The sequence below is a fragment of the Gambusia affinis genome, linkage group LG17, assembly GCF_019740435.1.
Source record: "Gambusia affinis linkage group LG17, SWU_Gaff_1.0, whole genome shotgun sequence".
In the NCBI taxonomy this organism is placed as follows: domain Eukaryota; kingdom Metazoa; phylum Chordata; class Actinopteri; order Cyprinodontiformes; family Poeciliidae; genus Gambusia; species Gambusia affinis.
The window spans coordinates 22,662,558-22,684,923 of NC_057884.1; the positions used below are offsets into that span (position 1 = coordinate 22,662,558).

Genomic DNA, 22,366 nt, shown 5'->3' on the forward strand with positions numbered 1-22,366 from the left:
TTTATTAATATTTCATATTATTAACAGGTTAAGCACCAGTTTCTTGTGTGTTTTCCTCTTGTGAAAATGATCAGTTCAGACTTTGGTTTCTACCTCAATGTTCTCATTTTCTCATCATGTGATGAATTGTGTGTCTGCAGCTTATCAGGCTGTTTGGTCTCAGAGGAAGGCTGTGCTTCTCTGGCCTCAGCTCTGACCTCCAACCCCTCCCATCTGAAAGAGTTGGACCTGAGCTACAATCATCCAGGAGACTCAGGAGTGAAGCTGCTGTGGGCTGGACTGAAGGATCCACACTGGAGACTGGAAGCTCTCAGGTATGGAGGAACCTGCTGCAGGAGCAGAGAAGGTCTGATAGAGGAGGAAGAGGGAGAAATGTCTTTAGTCAGTCTGCTGGGAAACATTTAGTATGAAGATAAATATTTAGTTTCCAATTGAAATATTTGGTCTGAAACTGTATTATTGATAAATGAATGAATAACATGGTGAAAATTTAACTTGACATTCTGAAACCGCTTCTTTCTTTTATGACAGTTAAATAAATCAAATTATTTCTGTGGTTTAATCCCACCGGCAAAAAATGTTGCCAGACATTTTTTTGAACTTCGAGAAGCTTTAAATAAATTGTTTTGACTTTTGGCAGCTGCTTAAAGTTTAAAATAAAATAATAATGTGTCTGCTGTAAGAGATATCAATTTCTTGTTTCCAGTGTGAAAGCTCAAACACATTTATTAATTCTAACATTTTCACCTGACCTTGCCCCATTGATGAAATGACCAAATTAGGTCAAAGGTCACTTGGCAAATTGAGTGAATGACATCTGCAGGATGTTGCATTGTATCTGTAGTTGCAACAGTTCGCCAAACCAAACCTCCAATAAGTCCCGTCAAGCCACTACTAAGGCACTGGGATCAAGTTTCTGTATGCAGGCAAAAGAAGGTTCAATGTCCAAACTTGTTGATTGTTCTGGATGATTTATTTTCCCATTTCAGCCAGCAACTACAGAGTTCAAACTTTTCTTTGTTCTTTCTGCTACCTCTTTTACTCTGGTAAAACCCATAGGCCCCAAACCCAAATGCCTGTTGGTACCAGGCCCCTACGCTTATAGAAAGTGGACTGACCCATATTACTTCCTGTCTTACTGAGAAAAAAATCAAGAAAAATAATAAAATAAAGAATAAACAGAATCAACAATTATTAACTGCAAATAATAAAATCTATAAATTTAAGAATAAACTATCAAAATTAAAATGGATAAAGAAATAAAGAATAAATAGTGCCAACAGAATCTTTATGTATCTAAAATATTTCTGAACACTCTTCTAACCATTGTTTGTGATAATAGGTTGTGAATGTCATAATTTTTCATACTTTTTATATGTATAAAAAGGCCATATTTGTATAATTCAGATAATGCAATTTTCCATTGGCAATAATTGTTGCTCAGCATAAAACCAACATTTTCACTAACATAACCAAAATAAAATTTATTAATTCTACGGATTCTCCGATCAGGTTTATTGCTGCAGATTCTGATACCGATTACCCATGAGGTCGATCTCTGCCGATCACCGGAATTGGTTGTTTATTTTTTGCATTAGTTATAAATGATACTATGTGATGTGGCAAAATTAAAAAATTATCTGGTTATAAATTCACCTAATTAACGTAAACATGCAACATACTTGCAGGCCCAATACAGCAGCTACTCTGTCAAAAGAACAAGAGAAAAACCTGCAACCAGTTAAACAACATTTAACAGTAAATTTCTCTGTACCATAAATTATACATGAGTCAAATAAATCTAACACTTATTATATCAAATAATGTCTGGTTGCATCAAAATAAACAATCCTATGTTACTGAATCAATACTTCCTGAGAGTGGCTAGCTGGTTAATGCTGGTTCTGATTGAGGAGATCAATAATTACTTATTTATTCATAAATTATCTCTCATGTTTGGGCATAGCGAAAGTTTTAATATGTGAATCATTTGTTGTTGTTGTCATTGTTGTTTCCGTTACCTGCTGCAGCTTTAATCAGTGTGAGATTCACTGCAGGTGAAGGTTGAGCGGCGCTACGTCTGTGAAATATTACTACCAGTAGTGAATAGCGGCGGTTCAACAGGGAGAGCAGAACCAACGTCTTTCACATTCAGCTCAAAGACTTGAATTATTTTTCTGGTTATTTGTTTAGCAAATAAAGCTGGAGCATTGTTAATGTTTTTGTTTATGACATCTGCAAAGAAAGCCTGTCTTGCATGTTTGAGTGTTAGATGAAAATAAGGTAGTTTTCTTTATAGATGTCATAATGAAGGTGAAGTTGAGTTTTACACCATTTTCATTCTGCCCTACGGCAGAGTTGTCTTGCAGATCTAACTGTTTGTGCATTTCTCCATGGAGATTTCTTCTTACCAGACACAACCTTCATTTTAATTGTTGCAATGGAATCAATGATATCTGAAACTTTAGTCTGAAAATCATTTATCAACTTATCTACGTCATTACAGCTTAAGGGTGAGGAAGAAGAGTAGATTGGATTAAATGTTTCTGCTGTGCTTTCAGTGAGAGAACGTTTTGTGATAGTAGCCGTTTGTCCAAGTGGGTTAAAACAGTGGTCTCCAACCACCGGGCAGCGGAACGGTACTGGTCTGTGGACCAATTGGTACCGGGCCACGCAAGAAATAATTAAATATGTCTGTTTGATGTATTAAGTCTGGAGGGACTTTTATTTTGAAAATACTAAACCGGAAGCTGTCGGTTACATTTTGCGCGCCAACATGCAGCAGAATGAGTAATAAACAACGGCATCGATCTCGATCCTTACGCCGCATGCACCTTCTCCCCCTCCCAGTCTGCAGAAAATTAACGCAGGGTTGACCGGTCTGCTATATTTAAAAGGTTGGGGACCACTGGGTTAAAGGATAAAGAGCTTTCAAAGATAACAGGAAGTGATCCGACAGGGCGACATCAGTTACAGAGACATTGGAAATATTCACACCCTTACTGATAACCAGGTCCAGTGTGTGTCCTTGAGTGTGTGTTGCTTGTTTGACATGTTGTGTTAGACCAAAAGTCTCTAAGATATTAGAGAGCTTTTTAGCCCCTCTCTCTTGGGGTTTGTCAACATGAACGTTGAAATCACCAACAATTATTAAACAATCATAATTAATACATAAGAGAGATAGAAGTTCATTCAACTCAGTAAAGAGATTTTCCACATATGTTGGAGTTTTGTATAAAGTTAGTGTCAAAGTTATTTGTGGCCTTTAACCTCAATTCTAAGATACTCAAAAGACGTGAAGTGACCCAAAAAGATTTTACTACTATTTACGGTATTCTTAAATATTGAAGCCACGCCTCCTCCTTTTTTATGTTTTCTATTCTCACTTAAGAAATTGTAGTTAGGAGGCGCAGATTCAATTAGTGTCATGTCGGACGCTAACCGTCTAACCCACATGCAGAACACAAACAGGAAGTGGAGAAATCAGATCAATAAAGTTTATTGATGAACAGATCAACAGTAGAGAATTGTGAGCTGCTTCTAGACCCACTGGATCCGGTACGCCAGCGATCTGAGGGCTGGGGAGATGACAGGTAAGCAGGTTATAAGATTTATGGAGAGGGAGTAACGGAACGGGCTTACTGAGAGAGATGAGGCAAGTCTGCCACACTGTAAAATGTAATAAGTTCACTTTACTTAAAAAAAGTTAGGAAACCGATTGCCTCAAAATCTCCAAGTAAAGTAGCTAATTCATTTTAAGGTGTTATTGCTAAAAATAACTATGTTTAGACCACTCAGATAAAGGCAGTAAACTTGAGTGCCGTTTGTCCTTTGGATGTGTTGGTCTTGCCTCATTGTTGATGTTTGATGGTGAGGTTTCACTCAGAGGTTCAGGCTGGAGTGCAGAAAATCTGTTTTTCAGTGGGATTCCCACAGGGCCAGAATGTTTTTCGGTGGAGCTGTTTTGGTTGCAGCTGCTTGTTTGTTTTTCTTCGGTGGAGCAGGTGTTGAAGTAGAGGGTGGGTTTCGGCTCAGAGCCAGCCACGCCGATTTGTCCAGGTGAGGGGTTCTCCCTGTCAGTCGTCTCATCGGATCCGCAGTGTGAGACTTTTGCTTCGGCTTGGCGCCCAGAGCATTCCAGGGTGGGCTGCTTGATGCGAGGCGTACGACCTCTCCGTCGTTTTGAGGAAGAGTTGTCTCGTTTCCACAGTTAGCGTTGATTTCAAAGTTCACCTCCAGCAGTTTGATCTTCATTTCTATAGACTGAAGTCGTTGTATAATACTGCTGAGGTCTCTGGGGTCGGCCGGAGGCATTTTGTCCTGGTTCAACTTGGAGATGAAGAAAAGTAAGGTAAAAATAAAACCAAGAAAATCCCCCATTCCCTAGGTTTGTAGTAATCCTGTTATGATCACCGATCATACACTTTTTCACAGAAATCATCCGATTATGATCAGTGGCCGATCAATCGGCACATCTTTAATTAATTCTTAAATATCAGTGTTGGGTAGATTTAAGGAGGGAAATGCATGTACTATTTGGCAGAAAAAAACTCTGGGATTAAATGGACTGTACAAGTTTGTAAACAGCAGCCCATTAAAACAGTACGATTCTTTCACATGGTGCTTAATGTACCTTGGAAACCGATCCATCTACTGGTATTTACTAATTATTTATCAGTATATTGTTTCCTAGTCTGCTGCCAGCGGGTGATGAGTAAAAGAGAGACCAGCTCTCCTCAGTGATTATTCATGATGTTACATGTTGAAGCCTTTAGAAATTCTCTTCTTTCTATTGAAACTGTCACTGAATTAATGCAGTTCATGTCATGAGGTGGTGTGGTGGTGGCGGTGAGGTAAAACGCAGCAGACCCAGGTGTGCGGTGATGAGGAGTTTTAATTATAAATATGCAGAAAACAGTCCACAAACCTGGCAGCACTGCTGAGCGGAAGGCTAATGCTCACAACAGGTAGCAACAGGTGAATACGGACGAACACAGACGTACATTGACGTAGATTGACGTAACCAGACGTGACAAGACGTAGGACCCGACGAAGACAGACACACACAGGTGACACTAAATACACAAGAGGAAATCAGGGAACGAGATACACCTGGGGACTAATCACGGGGAGACAGGACAACACAGAGACTCAGACACACAGGAAACTAGAAATAAACATACAGAAAAACACAGAACACAACAGTTCATTGTAGATTTTAATAGTTCTCTTGCCAGCCTCCTTGTTGCCTGTAGTTCAGTTCTTCAATGCTCGAGTCCCAACTATAGAATAAACCAGTTCAAAATAAAGATGTTATAAAGTTTTGAAAAATATGAGCTATTCTTCAATCAGTCCAAGAATATTGTTGACTGGAAAGTAACAGAGAAACATTTGATGGATTAATAACAGATTTTTCTCTCTGTCTCCTCAGACTGAGTGGCTGTAACCTCTCAGAGAGAAGCTGTGAAGCTCTGTCCTCAGTTCTCAGCTCCCAGTCCTCCAGTCTCAGAGAACTGGACCTGAGTAACAACAACCTGCAGGATTCAGGAGTGAAGCTTCTCTCTGCTGGACTGAAGAGTCCAAACTGCAACCTGGAAACTCTCAGGTAAAATGTTCTCAATCCTGGTGAAACCAGATTTCTGTTGTTTACCTGCTTTCAAAGATGATGTAATAATTATTTGTTATAATAATAGATGTCTGACTGTGACATGGTTAACATGCTAAATCTAAACACATAATAATGGCTAATTTTCATTTACTCCAGGCTGAAAGAACCAAAAAGAGAGTTATTAAGAAAAGTGGAGGTCAGGCTTCGACTGATAGTGTAACTCTACATATTTGACAGATTTCTGCATCCTAGTTGAATCAAAAATCAAATCAAATTTTATTAGTATAACACATTTCAGCATCAAGGCATTTCAAAGTGCTTTACATCAAATCAAACACAAAAAATACAGAGCAACATAGAATCAACAATAAAAACAATAAATTTGCAATTGATTACATTTCGAATACAACTCTAATCAAGTGGGTTTTTATTTGAGATTTAAAGGAAGTCAGTGTTTCAGCTGTTTTACAGTTTTCTGGAAGTTTCTTCCAGATTTGAGGTGCATAGATGCTGAATGCTGCTTCTCCTCATTTGGTTCTGGTTCTGGGGATGCAGAGCAGAACCAGAACCAGAAGACCTGAGAGTTCTGGAAGGTTTATACAACAGCAGCAGATCTTTAATGTATTGTGGTGCTAAACCATTCAGTGATTTATAAACTAACAACAGTATTTTAAAGTCTATTCTTTGAGCTACAGGGAGCCAGTGGAGAGACTTTAAAACTGGTGTTATGTGCTCTATCTTCCTGGTTTTAGTGAGAACGCGAGCAGCAGCATTCTGGATCAGCTGCAGCTGTTTGATTGATTTGTTGGACAGACCTGTGAAGAGGCTGTTGCAATAATCAATACAACTGAAGATAAACGCCTGGATGAGTTTCTCTAGATTTGGCTGAGACATTAGTCCTTTAATCCTGGAAATGTTCTTCAGGTTATAGAAGGCCGTCTTTGTGACTGTCTTTACGTGGCTCAGAATTTTCAGGTCAGAGTCCATCACTACTCCCAGGTTTCTGGCCTGATCGCTGGTTTTTAGTTGTAATAACTGAAGCTGTGCACTGACTCTAGATCTATAACTCTAGATCTATAGCTCTAGATCCTTCCTCTTTAGGTCCAAAAATAATAACTTCAGTTTGAACAAAGGATCATTATTGCAAATCTTTCCAACCATCATGTGGGAAATGTTGATTTTCTTTACATACAAAAGGAAATACAGTTGTATTAATATTTCAAATTATTAACAGGTTAAGCACCAGTTTTTGTGTGTTTTCCTCTTGTGAAAATGTCCAGTTCAGACTTTGGTTTCTACCTCAATGTTCTCATTTTCTCATCATGTGATGAATTGTGTGTCTGCAGCTTATCAGGCTGTTTGGTCTCAGAGGAAGGCTGTGCTTCTCTGGCCTCAGCTCTGACCTCCAACCCCTCCCATCTGAAAGAGTTGGACCTGAGCTACAATCATCCAGGAGACTCAGGAGTGAAGCTGCTGTGGGCTGGACTGAAGGATCCACACTGGAGACTGGAAGCTCTCAGGTATGGAGGAACCTGCTGCAGGAGCAGAGAAGGTCTGATAGAGGAGGAAGAGGGAGAAATGTCTTTAGTCAGTCTGCTGGGAAACATTTAGTTTGAAGATAAATATTTAGTCTGATAATTAAATATCTAGTTTACAACCATAACATTTATAAATGAATGAATAAAATTCTGAATCTGATTTTGTCTCTTATGACGGTTTAATAACTCTAATTATCTCTAGTAATATTGACTGTGTAACTTTTTAAGCAGCAGCCCATTACTGCAGCTGCTGGATTCAGGATGCTGCTTCTTCTGCCTGGTCTCATTGTAAATGTGTGCAGCGCCACCTGGTGGTGTTGGTTGGTAGAGGAAGAGACTGATGGTCTGACCCCCCTCCTCCTTTCAGGGTGGAGCCTGCTGGAGTCCGATTCCTGACACCAGGTCTGAGGAAGTGTAAGTGTGTTTTTCATGTGATTCATGACAACAAAGCAGCTCACATTCAACCATCTTCAAACTGTCACATCACTCATTCAGGAGTATAGGCGACTATCAAATAAAATGTCTGAATAAATCTTGTGAGCTGATCAACACTCAAGGCAGGATGCAGTTAAAATTTTTATTTTATCACATCCAAAAACAGAAAAAGTGTCCAAGGCTAAAATAAACGGATCCGACAGTAATCAGGACAAAACACCATAATAGCTTAAGGAACATCAGCAAAAGTAAAATTCAATCATTTACAGGTCAGGTGATCTATAATTTCTAATAACAGATCCCAGTGTGTCCACAACATTGGTAATTATTACATCATTCAGTAATAATTACATGTATAACACCATAACACAAGATATACACACATTAAACACACATTGAGACAACACATTCAAAAGTCCATGAAAGTGTTTTCAAATAGTCAAACAGTCATTTCTCCTTTTCCTCAAAATTGTCAAATCCAATAGTCAGTCAGTTTAGGCCAGAGGTTACCAGCACTTCCTAAACATAGTCAGTCTACATGTACATCTAGTTGTAGTAAAGTCAAGTCAAAAGGTTAAGTCAAAAGTTGATTTAAGTCAAATGTGTTGTTTTCATTTTTTTCTCTTGAAGAAGGCATATCTTTGTAATTCTACATAATCTGGTTTCTTAATCTTGAATTCAACATGTCCATTTTTGTCTGGCACAGTTTCTGTGATTCTGATGATCCAGGAACCATGCAGAGTCATCCATTATAAGGACCACATCTCCAGGAACGAGTTAGGCTAATCTTCATCCACTTTTGGCTGTTGAAGTTGAGGCAGATATTCTTTAATCCATCTCTTCAGAACAGATCAGATATATATTGGACCTGTTTCCATCGTTTCCTGTAAACATCATCCTTCTGAAATAAGCCTGGTGGTAAGCTTGGGTTGACTTGAATAGGAGAAGATGGTTTGGTGTTAGAGCTTCCAGATCATTTGGATCTGGATTCCAATGTAATAGGTCTGCTGTTGAGGATTGACTCCACTTCACAACAGTTTGAAATCCTTCCTCATCCAAATGCTGTGTCTGCATGAAAACCTTTCTGATGGAACGAATCAATCTCTCCCATGCTCCACCATGGTGCGACCCAGCTGGAGGATTGAAGATCCACTTCACTCTTTGTCGCTCAGAGATCTTTCCTGATTCCAATCTTGATAGCCCGTCTCAGTTCGCTCTGCACAAAGTTTACCATTATCAGACCGCAGCTCTAGTAACCTCTCCTGAATGAAACGCCGTGCGTTGATGAAAGTCTGTATCAAGAGATGAGGCAACCTGATTGTACTGCTCTGATGCCAAACATGTGAAGATAACTCCGTTTCTTCACAAGACTTCTGTTTCAAATGGACCAAAATAGTCCACTCAAAAAACTAAAAGATTTTGTTACTCTGCTTTCAGGCAGGTCAGCCATTTGTTGCTGGCCTGCAGCTCCATCAAGTCTGCAGATAACACACCTTGATGAGTTTTTCTAATCAATGTACCAGCACCAGGAATCAGTATTTCTGATGCTTTGAAAGTATGTGATTCCTTCCACCATGACCCACCTCCTTATGGATATATTGAAGAATGAGAAAAGCTGTGAAGATCTTTAACAATGATAGGGTGTTTAGAATTTTGACATCACAGTGACGTCCTCAACAAGTCACATCATCCACCAGAACAGGATTTAACCTGTATATGTGACTGCTTGTTTAATGTTCTCTTTTGGAGACAAGATTTTCAGAATATCTTTTCATTCTGACAGAACTTGATTATCTGCATCTCAGCTTTAATCTCTAATGACAGAAACCAGTGTAGCTCAATCCTATGAGCACCTTCAGACTGAGTTGCTTCAGATGCAGACTGAAAATGTGTTTTATTTCTTTTGTAATACAAGAGCAATGTTTTGAATCTCAAAATCCAACCCATCACTCTGAAGACAGTCAAGATGAAAACGATGAATCAAAACGTCAAAGGATGATCATCATCTTGTGCAGGAAAACACCAATAAAAGCAGACACTTTGACTTCAGGGTCTTCATGTGAATTTCCTGTATGTTTTCTGGGTTTACAGGCCAATCTGTCTCTGCCTGTGTAAAAATGACCAGATAACCATTTAGTATTATGAAGAAATTTCCTTCATACCCTGGAGGCAATGTCTGCATTTTGTTGTATTCAAATCACTGGAGACAGCCCTGACAATCTCTGACACTGATGTCACAAAAACACGGAACCTGGAAGTCTTGTTATTGAGGTATTTCAATACAGAAGTGCTGTCTGTCCAAAACACTGAATCTAGGAGGGGTAGCCTTAGTTCTCTTCTCCACAGTATGTCCATGCGAACTGCGTCAACTCCATACGGGGAATTGTGACTGGTTTTAAAGGTGCCACCCTGGACTTCCCCATTATGAAGGAACTGTGCATTTGGGAAAAACTGTTCTGCAGCAGGAGGTAGGTAACAACACCATACCCCTTCTCACTCGCATCCGCAAAATGGTGTAACTGAGCGGTGATTGCTTTCCCAAAATCAGTAGATTTCAAACATCTTTTGATGCTGAGTTTGTCCAACAGCTGCAATTCTTCCAGCCAACTTTTCCACTCTTGAGCAACTGCTTCTGGAATAGCATCATCCCATCCTATTCCCTTCTGACACAGGTCTTGAAGGATTCTTTTAGCTATGAAAATGACAGGAGCTAAGAAACCCAAGGGGTCATAGAAGGTGCTAACAGTGGCAAGGATCCCTCTTCGGGTCAAGGGTCTGTTTGGGATGGATATGCAGAACTTGAACGCATCTGACTGTAGACACCACCATACTCCCAATACTCGTTCAACAGGCAAGATGTCACTATCAAGATCTAGGCTTTTAACCTCTTTGGCTCTTTCTTCCTCAGATATTGCTGCTGAGTTTGTCCAACAGCTGCAATTCTTCCAGCCAACTTTTCCACTCTTGAGCAACTGCTTCTGGAATAGCATCATCCCATCCTATTCCCTTCTGACACAGGTCTTGAAGGATTCTTTTAGCTATGAAAATGACAGGAGCTAAGAAACCCAAGGGGTCATAGAAGGTGCTAACAGTGGCAAGGATCCCTCTTCGGGTCAAGGGTCTGTTTGGGATGGATATGCAGAACTTGAACGCATCTGACTGTAGACACCACCATACTCCCAATACTCGTTCAACAGGCAAGATGTCACTATCAAGATCTAGGCTTTTAACCTCTTTGGCTCTTTCTTCCTCAGATATTGCTGCCAAGACGCTGCGACTATTACTTATCCACTTTGTTAAGTGGAAGCCACCTTTGGCGCAAATGAGTCTGAGGTCTGAGTAAAGAGATATAGCTTCCTCTTCAGTGTCTATTGAGACAAGACAGTCATCCACATAGAAACTATACAAAATGGTATCAATCACCTGCTGGCTGAAATCTGCTTTGTTGTCTTCTGCACATTTCCGCAGAGCGTAGTTAGCACAACTTGGAGATGATGTTGCTCCAAATAAATGAACACCCATGCGGTACTCCTGCATGCTCTGATTGAAGTCACCACCAGGCCACCACAGAAACCTCAATAGGTCCGCATCTTCCTTTGGCACATGCACCTGATGGAACATGGCTTCAATGTCAGACATCAAAACAACAGGCTCTTTTCTGAACCTAGTCAGCACGCCAACCAGGCTATTTGTTAAATCGGGGCCACTCAGGAGCTGTGCATTGAGAGAAATGCCTTGGAATGACGCAGCACAATCAAAGACGAATCTTTCCCTTGGTAGGATGGTACACCCCATGGTGAGGGATATACCAAACCTTTCCATCACTGCGCTCCAAGTCTGTGATTGGCACTCTTTTTGCATAACCTTTGGATAGAAGATCTTCCATGAAGGCAATGTAGTCTTTGTGGAAGTCTTTATCTCTGATTAACCTTTTCTTTAAGCTTAAAGCACGTTGTTCAGCAATTATGCGGTTATCAGGCATTCTAAAGTCTCGGTCTCTCAAAGGCAATGCAATGTTGTAATGTCCGTCAAGTAAGGTTACTGTCTTACTTGTCAACTCCAAAAACTTGGAGTCTTCCTTCGACAGCCCCATCTGCTCCTCATGGCTGTTCTCAGGAAAATCCATCTTGAATTGTTGTTTCCATAGGTTATCCAGTGTAACAGCAGAAATTCTGTTCATGGTGACAGTTGACAGACCATCCGTTCTTTCCCAAAATTCTCGGTCAATCGGCCCATTCACTGTCCAGCCGAGCACAGTTTTAGTGGCAAAAGGTCCATCACCTTCGCTCCTAATGACCTCCAAAGGTTCTAGAGCTCTGGGCATGTTCATGCCAATCAAAAGCTCCACCTGTGCTTTGATCTCTGGCAAATGAACATGCTTCATGTGTGGCCAGATATCCAGATCTTGTTGCTTTGGGATGTTACTCAGGTCTACAGGCATTTTGTGCTGAGTAAAGAGGTCAGGCATGTCATAATACATGTCGCTGTCCAATCCAGCGATTTCAAGTTCAGATACAATGAAGCTGTCCACAACTTTCTCTTGTCCCATGGTGCGCAAGAGAATCTTTGTTTTTCTCCCAATGAGATTCAGCTTATCCAAAAGACCCACTGTACAGAAGGATGCTGAACTTCCTTGATCTAAAAAGGCATATGTTTCCAATATTCGTTGACCTTTCTTTGATTTCACCTTGACTGGCACGATGGCAAGCTTGCAGTCCTGTTCACCGGCCCCAGTAAGACCACTAGTCTGAACTGTTTCAAGAGATTTGACTGCTTCAGCATCAAATTGAACTTCATTCTTCTTCTTGTTATAAATATGGAGAATGCTTGCATGTCTGAAACCACAGATTTTACATGAAAGGCGTTGTCTGCATTCTTTGCTGATGTGCCCTGTACACAGGCAACCAAAACAGACGCCATTTCTCCTAAGAAATGAAATCTTCTCATTATGAGGTTTCTTTTCAAGCAGAGAGCATAATTCCAGTTTGTGTTCACCTCTGCAAAACAAACAAATCTTCACATCAGTCTGATGGTCTTGAGACTCTGACGGATTATTTCTCTCAACAGCAGAGGTAGTGATGCCAAAGCTATTTCCTGTAATTCTTGGACGAGAAAAACGTTTCCTCCATCTATGCTCTTGGCTGATGAATTTATTGATGGAGCATCACTTAAGTTTCCAAAGACAGGATCTGTAATAATTTTGACTTGACGCTCAATAAAGAAAACAATGTCAATAAATGTTGCTCTTCGATGCTGCTTCTCGAGGATGTCACATGCTACTGTTCGCCATTTATCTCTTAATTTATATGGCAATCTTTTAATCACAGCAAGCATATTAGCAGGTGTGTTTAATTCAGAAAGATCATGAATGTCCTCCATTGCATTACAACACCCACGTAAGAACAAATAGTATGCCTGAAGAGCTTTTCCGTCTTCTGATTTAATCAATGGCCACGAATGAACTTTATTCAAATAAGCAGATGCAATAACATGTCCATTTCCAAAATGCTCATACAGCATAGTCTTTGCTTTTACATATCCACCACCATCTGACATATGTTGACAGCTTTTGACAAGTTCATTAGGCTGCCCCCTGGTGTACTGTGCGAGGTAATGCAGGCAATCGTCAGGATCACCAGTCTTTGATTCAATGACCTGTTCAAATGAGCGCATAAAAGCCTGAAAATAAAGGGGATTGCCATCAAAAGGTTGAATATCTCTTTTGGGTAGTAAAGAGAGACTTTGTTGATGAACCAACATGCAAGTTAATTCATTTTGTTTCTCCATAATGGATAACAGATTTTCATTGGTTGCTGACTGAGCAGCTTGCTGCAGAGGCATATTTGATATTGTTCTGTTTACAGGATGAGAAGATCCAAGAAGAGGTGCAAACCTTTTCTTTGTCACATTTTGTTGCACTGGTTTTATTTGAAGCTCTGCATTTTCATTAATTGCATTTCTCTTTGTCTGTGGAACAAAGGTATTAGCATTAAGAGTTTTAACAGTATTGTCCTTTGTTTTAAAATAGGATTCCATACCATTGGATTTTCTTGAAGTTGAGCTTTGCACTGCAGATCCAGTTTTCAGCACATTTACTTTTGCAGCGGTTGCAGCTATTTCCGCTTCAAGTTGAAGCTGTTCTTTCCTTTTCCTAAGTTGCTCCTCTTGCTCTTCAATAGCATGTTTTTCTTTGAGCATATTTTGACGTGTGAGCAAGGCAGCCATTTCAGCTTCTGCCCTGAGACGTGCAGATGATGATGATGATATTTTAGAGCTTGACTTGCTTCCTTGATTTGAAACGCTGTCAGATGGCAACACATCATCTTGAACGTCAGGCTGGAGATTAGCAGGTAACTGAGGCTCCATTTGTTCTTGAACCTCCACTTCTTCTCCTGATGGAGTTTCCTGTGTCCTTAACATGTCAGAGGATGATCTGCTTGAGCATTTATTTGTTTCAGAAAGCCATATTTCAACATCCTCAATAAATTCTTTGTTGTATTTAGTGATACTTGAAAACCATGTATTTTGTTTATCTTGCTCATCAAGCGGAATTAAAGGCAGCAAAGATTCATGCAATATAATGGCCTCTTTAAACAGGTTTGTTAACTCATCCAGTAATGATTTTACTTGTGAATAATTTTTATCATCTTTCATTAGCTCTTTAAGAGATGATATTACACCTTTCGTTTTCTTTACACACTTTTTCCGCTCTGTTTGGATCGTTTCAATTTTATTTGCGAGAGCTTTTTCAGTGAGAACGATCGCTCTTTTATCCCTTTCAGGTTTCTCAACAGCTGATACAGCAGACGATCTACTCATTTTAATCCAAAAGAAAAGAAGCTTGTAGGCAACAGCGACTCCTTAAACTTTATTGAACATACGCAGAGCCACAGCACACACTCGCACACCAAAATGTCGCAGCCTCAGAGCAAAACATAGCGGGGGGCGTGTCACAACAACAGCTTCTCGTGGCAGAACCAAACTGCGTTAAAAGAGCAATACGCAGCACCAAACATTCAGGTTACATACCACTGTCGTCTTCTACTTCTCTGTCAACGATCCTCTTTCGTAGTTATAGTGGCGGTGGTGTGTGGGCTCGCTTTAACGTCCAGCTGTGCGACTCCATTGTCGTTAGTTTCTTTTTGCTGACAATATAGGCGACTATCAAATAAAGTCGCTGAGCGGCTGAATGGGGAAATCTTGTTGACGCGCCAGCTGATCAACACGCCAAGGCAGGATGCAGTTAAAAAGGGTTTTATTTTATCAACATCCAAAAACAGAAAAGTGTCCAAAAGGCTAAAAATAAACGGATCCGACAGTAATCAAGGACAAAAACACCATAATAGCTTAAGGTGGCGGCGCGGCGGCGGTCAGCAAAAGTAAAACCTCCCCCATCACCCACTCATTTCCCACCAGGTGCACAACAGGTGATCTATAATTTCTAATAACCCCACGTGATCCCACGCTCCGCCTGTCCACAACAAGGAGTCATCATCAAAGTGTCAATAAATGATCAATAACTGCAGCTGGATTGTGTTTGTTCTCTCCATCAGATTCCTGTCAACTCACCATCGACACAAACACAGTGAACAGAAACTTCAAACTGTCTGAAGACAACAGGAAGGTGACACTTGTGAAGGAGTTTCAGTCATATCCTGATCATCCAGACAGATTTGATAAATGGTATCAGCTGCTGTGTAGAACTGGTCTGACTGGTCGCTGTTACTGGGAGGTCGAGTGGAGAGGAGAAGTTTATATATCAGTGAGTTACAGAAGAATCAGGAGGAAAGGAAACAGTAGAGACTGTTTGTTTGGATGGAATGATCATTCCTGGAGTCTGAGATGCTCTGATGATGTTGGTTACTCTGTCTGGCACAATAACATAGAAACTCGTCTCTCCTCCTCCTCTGTCTCTAACAGAGTATCAGTGTATGTGGACTGTCCTGCTGGCATTCTGTCCTTCTACAGAGTTTCCTCTGACTCACTGATCCTCCTCCACACCTTCAACACCAAATTCACTGAACCTCTGATTCCTGGATTTGGGGTCTGGTGGTCCAGTTCTGGTTCCTCAGTGTTTCTGTGCTGATTTGAGTCTAAAGAGTCTAAATATTTTCTTCCTGTCAGAGAAACTCTCTCACTGTTGAACAGATAGTTCAGTCTCTAAATGTGTTTTCATGAATCCAAACTGTTTCTTGGTGAAACTCTGACACATGATTCCTTAGAAATTGCTTCTCCCAGTCCTTAAAGATGGAAGCTGGGATTATTCCAGGATTATTCCAGGATCCATATGTTGTTTTCTGTTTCCAGTCAAATATTCTGTTAATTTACTGCAGTTTTTCTCACTCACTGGACATTTTCTGTTACTTTCAGACTGAAATAAAGGACTAAAATGTTTCAGTTCTAGTTTTAGAAAATGCTTCCTGTTTATCAAAGTTTAATAAATGAATCAAAAGCATTTTGATTCAGAAAATTTATTTTGAGTAAAAATCACAGGTTGGATCTGAAGTTGCTTTTTTCTTTTGTAAGATTATAAATTGTCTGATCATTTTGCTTTATCTGCATCAACTGTGTGAAGGGAGACATTACAAATATAAAGCATTTTGTTATCATCTAACAATCATTATTCCCTTCAGCTTTTATTGCAAAACTGCAGAAATATTATCTGAGAAACATCAAATCATCCGGGACTTTTTGGCACAAAAATAATATTTTTCTTCTGAGAATTGAATAATAAAACAATTAAATCAAGCTACAGCCTCAGTTTCCGTGTTAAAATGCTTCATCTCCTCGTGTTTTAAATCTCTCTGTTATTTTTCCACATTTTTTCCTGCTATCTGGTTTTTATGACTTTTACAAAACGTTTCAGGAAGCGGAACCGAGCAGAAAGCTGATTGAAGTAGAAGCATCGTGGAGCCGGCGCGGTGGCGAATAAAAAGAAAAACCCAATAAAAGCCACCAAGAAAAGCGCGTTTCCTCTAATGAAACTTTAACGGTTTATTTACAGCCTGGCTTCTGTCTGAAGTCAGAGGCAGCGCAGCGAAACAGCAGATTAACTGTTAAATCCACAAACATTTTCGTTTTATTTCATTCTGTCCTCTGCAAAGTAGAAATATTTCCATGTAAATGGAAATTTATATGTTTGTTTTCTGATGTAATAAACCAGGCTGGCTTTATTTCCTTCAGTTTGTTTCACCACTGCCATGTACTTAACGCTGCTACTATCGAGAAAGAAATAACGTAATGTGACGTCATCATGTAGAAATCCTTTTACTCCAACAAAATAATTTTCATGTTTGAGAAACTCTACTCTCATATTTTTAACAGAATACATATTTATTACGGTTTCTTGTAACAAAAAAGTTCATCCTGTGTTTAGTGGACAACAGCGCAAGGTATTCTGGGTAAATTAAACCAAAACAAACACCAAACTCTACCGCTAGCAGGAGGATTGTACGGCAGCCTATTAGAGCCGAAAACAACTCAGATATTCTGACAAAGACATTTCTGAGCTTGGAAAGTCAAAAATTTGCTTGAAAAAACAAAAAATATTGGGATGAATTACAGAAATTTTCTAGAAAAACCTATTTTTTGTGTGTCAAAAGTCCAAAAGTTTTTTTCTAAAAACATTTTACTGAAACTGAGCTCAATATTCCTGAATTTATTCAATCAAATTGTCAACTTTTGAAAATCAGATGTGTTTTTGTTTTTTAAAGGAGGAGTGAATTGGTAGAAACCTATTCCTTTTTATTCTTGTTTTGTTTTTGGTTTTGTTTTGTTTTTGTTTTGTTTTTTCTTGCCAAAGACTAAAGAGAAATCACACAACCAAAGAAAATCTAACACCTCTCCATGTTGTTTAGATTTATGCTCAGTGTCTTCGTCTGAGGTTTCCATATCGTTTCCTTCAGTGGTACTTGCTGCAGCGCCCCCACAGGCGGGGAGGGGAACATGTTGCTCAAACGGTTTGATTGGTTTGACTCAGAGCAGAGAGAAAATGTAACAAATGTTCCAGTTTTGGTGAGAAGCAGCGAATTTATTTGTTAATGTGCTAAAGTGGAGATGAAAACGACATTTGCTGAATAATATAATTAGCCTGCTCTACTTCCTGTTTACTTCAGCGACTCATAGCATCAACATCCAGTTAAATCACAATTCACATAATATGGTTGATTCACTCCAAATGACTGAAACACATCTACTACACTTGATCTTTTTTTGATATATTTAAAGTTTAGCAAAAATTGAAATGAAAATTTCAATTTTGAATCATGTTTCAATAAACCTTTTTTCTCATTTTGAATTATGGCATTAGAAATGATTGATGGAAATATAAAAATCTGAAATAACGTTTTCAACTTTCTCAAGTTTTTTATGGTTACTAGAAGCAGTTTTGGCTTTTCTGAAAAAAGAGCTAATGCACATAAATTAACAAATAAAGATTAACACATAACCAGAAGAAGTAAATACATAGAAATACATTTTCTTTGTTTGTGGCTCCTGGATGAAAACATCATGTTGCACCAGAAACATAAAGGGGTAAAAAAAAATGTCTGTTTTTGATCAATTAGCAATATTGTTACCAAAGTTTCACAAGACAAGAGTTAAAAAAGTTTTTGAAAAGGAATAAACTGATCAAGCTGACAAGTTTAGAGTTTAAATTTGACTCAGTTTTGGATAAAAATGCACATTCCAGTGGATGTTTTGCATTTTTCCTCTAAAGAATCACACAAACGCCTCAGTCTGGACTGAAAGCTACAGACTGAACTTGGACTTGGTTTTAAGGTTTGGAGCAATGAAAGGAGTTGCAGCAACTTGTTGCAGGTCTGCATTAGAGGGCGGATGATCAGCATCATTGCCACATTAACAAGATTTCTTCAGTTCCAGATGACTTGGCAGCGCTTCCCTCTTCCTCCTGTCAGCTGCCGTGTTTTTCTGTCCCACAGGCAGAAAAACACGGAGCCGCCTCACAGCGGGGTTACTACAGGTCAGGCCCATATAAGGTCACTTCCTGCCGGTCCTGCATCGTTTGGGTCGTCTTCTCTGTAATTACTGCAGCTGGCCTGAAGAAGTTCTGCTTCTGGTCCAGAACAGAAACACGGTCAAAATTAGAGCAAAACACACATATTTCAGAGTGTAATGACACGTTACCACGGCGACCAGAGGACCATGTTTAGACTGCGGGATCCAGTCCAGGACAGATGTTCACTAAACGGACCAACGATGGATGGATGGATGGATGGATGGATGGATGGATGGATGGATGGATGGATGGATGGATGGATGGATGAGAAGATGGATGGATGGATGTTTGGTTTCTTTGGTTGTGTCCTCAGCAGCTGGTTGATGATGTCATCAGGAAGTGGGCGGAGCCTCCCAGTGGTTCCTATCGGACCAGAGTCGGTCCAGAACCAGCAGGCCTGGCGCTGACTTGGCGTCTCTGTGGTTCTGCTGGACTTTCCCCAGAGGCTCAGTTTACACGGCAACATGCAGCAAGTTTACACGGCAACAGAAGTTGCATTGCTGTTGTCTTTGGCAACCTCTACTTCCTGTTGCTCACAGCCAATCAAAACGTTTCGTATAACCTCGTTCAAAAAACGATGAAAACACAAATAATTCACTTTTTCTTTTATTCATGGCATTTTATTTATAAGGAAAAGACAAGACAAAATTACACATTTCTTCATGAAAATGTTGGGAAAAGAAAAACAAAATATGTAAATTTTATTTTTAATTACGTCAGCTTTGGTCCTCCATAGAAAAGCTCCCCAGTTGTTTTGTTTTGCAGTCGGTAGGTCAGTGTCAAAAGCTGCAAAAAGCAGAAGTTTGTCCAAACTAAAATAGTCGGGCATCTGGGTGTTGAGGTCAATAAATGTCTGAAAGTTTCTCTGAACTGTTGACTTGTAAAGGCAGCAGCACAAACAGACGCTCACACGGCCTGACGTGTGAAGACGGGTGAAAAAGCAGATTTAAAAACAAGTTGGATGATCGTTTTAATACGTCTGACTGAGAGTTTGAGCTTTAATATGCCGTACATTCGTGAACTTTTCTGCATTTATCTTCCTCTGGTTGTTGCATAAGCGTCGCCCCCGACGACGCCGTCCTTCTGCCGCCATGTTTTACTGTCTTTATTTATACATCACAACGTTTTTTATGACTAATTTGACATTTATGTTACTTTATGTTTTTCAAAACAGCAACATGAATCCAACAGTGATGAAAATATATTTCAGTCTGAAATGTATTTTTGTCTTTTAGGAAAAATATGTTACTTATGTTAAAAGTTCTTCTCTTTTTGCAAAATCATATAGTTTGTTCATGACATCACTTTTCATTTCACTTTTATAAAAGCTTATATTTAAATTAAAGGATGTTTTATGTAATACTCTGTTATTCCTCCATTGGTTTTGGGGTTTTAGACTGAAAAACATTGAAAACCTTCAGATTAGATGCGTAAAAACTGTAATTAGTTTAAAAATGACTAGTCCATATAATAATAAATCAATTATATAACAAAGATTTTCTAATTTGAGTCAATCATGGTTGATTGTAGTTCTATAAAACATTTGGAAAAGTCTTTTTTCTGGTCATTCATACGGTGAATGTAGCTCAATGAAGTTGAAGTTTTACTCATATAAATACTTTAAATGTTACTCAATAGTCCAGATTTATTAAAAAAGAGTGGCCTAGCCCTTTAATTCATGACTCACATCTGAAGTTGAGTCATATGTTCTTATCCTGCTCACATTGAACACAATAAAACTCTGTTAGCTGACAAGATGCAACAAGATATTTTGTTTTGTTTGTTTTTTTAATGATGAAATTATCCCAACTGTTAGAGCTGCAGATTAAATATTTATGCCACTTTTTTCCATTTTGTAACTTTTACATGTCACATGCAGTCATGTAGTTTCTCCCTCTGCAAAAATCTTTATAAAACAGTCATGGACTGTCAGGCAGCTCATTTCCGATTTTGGTTTTTGTGAACATCGGCACAAAGTTCAAGTTTCTGGATTTTATTTTCTGACACTTTAACCTCCCAGAAGTCAAAATGTTGCTGATTTTATACAGAATTGTAACCAAACCGACAGTTAATTTGTCTGTAACACTAGAAAATATGTCAATCAAAACAAAACAAACTCAAAACAACAAACAGGAATACAGTTATTAATCTGATTTACAAACATTTAATACAATTCAAAAGGGAATGGACAATCCACTCTCAGATTATCTATATTTATTGTTTTGATGATTTGAAACATTTGAATGAGGCAAAAAAGCAGAAGTCTTTTTTCTCAGCTGCAGTCTCAGACCTCTAAAGGAAACGCTGCAGCATTACAAACTGAGCAACATGCAAAAACAAAAGCATCTTCACAACAACGTGATAATTGTTGTTTCCATGCCATGAGTTGTTCCAGAGGAATCAGAGCAAGAAATAAACTCTTCATAAAGAAACCCAAAGAAAAACAAATCAAATGTGTCTGTTATTATTATACAGCAATGTTATTAAAGCTCTTTAACGGGCTGTTGCATAAAAATATACAGGCTCAAAATTAAAACTGAGCCCAAACTGTAAAGTTGTGGGTTGGAAAACAGAGAGCCGATGGTGCAGTCGATGCTCTGACACCCCATGCGGCGCGTTTCTCTCCAGGCGTAAACAGGCGGCTGAGTCTTCTGACACGACGCCAAACAGAAAGATGGAAAATGTGGAAACAGCTGCAGGCCGACCCTCAGAACCCAGAGCGTCTCCACGTTACGTCTCCAACAGGAAGATGACGGCTGCTTCTTCAGGAAATGCTTTGTGTTCAGGTGCAGGAGGTGATGAGGATGAAGAAGGTGATGAGGATGCATCAAATACAAAACATGTTCAAATACAAAATCATTCTTAGGTAATGAGATTTTAACTGTTTTAGTTTTTCTGTGACTTTATATCCAACTCAAGGTTTACACCTGTTCATGAAAGTAGCTGCAATCATAGGCGCAGTTATACAACTGTACAGCTTTGAAAAGCAGAAGTGGAGCCTACTGTACGACTAGAAAGAACAGCAAGTGGTTTCTGGGTGAGACTCAATCAAGTTTATTTTCACAGAACATTCCAGCAGCTAAAGCTTCACATAACAAAAACACAAACTAATAAAGAAGACTCCACACAGTCAACAACTGGAGAAACATTATATTTCATCACTGCCATCACCAGAATCATACACATCGAATATGTTGGTCAAATTTTAATTTAATATTATTTTATTGATCCCAAAGGGAAGTTAAGTAATGTTTCATTTACTATGACTCAAAATCAATTCTAAATGGTTTTTAGCCTTGATTTAAAAACCGGCTGACCAAACATGCTGGAGCTCAGGTTAGGTTGCTAGGTAACGGTCTGGGCTTCACTGTGGTTGCCAGGTGATGGGCAGTGCCTGCTGATTTGTAACATTACATATTTGATTTTAGTGCCGTGAACCAGCTGGGTGTTTTTTAAACACTTTTTGGTTTTGGAAGCCGTAGAAATCTAAGCAGAAGAACAAAGATGACAATAGATCCTCTTTAAACAACTTTTTGGACAAACAAAATAAGTTTCTCCAACCACATCTAGACCTGATTACTCCCAGTCCAAAAGACTCAATAATTAGGAACAAAATGTTCCTAATTATTATGCAAATTGGATTTCAGTGTCATAAAGATTAAATTCTTTGTTGTGCTATTAAATTTCTAGATGGTATTGTGTCTCAGGGCTCTTTAAATCACTGCAACTAATTTCAGAGAGCTGGTTGATTAGTTTGTCTGGTGAGTT

At 39.2% G+C, this 22,366-nt stretch overlaps 1 protein-coding gene across 1 annotated transcript in view; it reads left to right on the forward strand.

The window, feature by feature from the left end:
- LOC122847053 (NLR family CARD domain-containing protein 3-like) overlaps positions 1–16,280 on the forward strand; it is a 31,261-nt gene extending 14,981 nt beyond the window's left edge. The window contains exons 7-10 of the mRNA XM_044144412.1: positions 5,432–5,605; positions 6,955–7,128; positions 7,514–7,560; positions 15,135–16,280. Coding sequence (XP_044000347.1) covers positions 5,432–5,605; positions 6,955–7,128; positions 7,514–7,560; positions 15,135–15,667 — 928 coding nt within the window. The 3' untranslated portion in view covers positions 15,668–16,280. The remainder of the gene's footprint in view (positions 1–5,431; positions 5,606–6,954; positions 7,129–7,513; positions 7,561–15,134) is intronic.
- Positions 16,281–22,366: the final 6,086 nt, after the last annotated feature.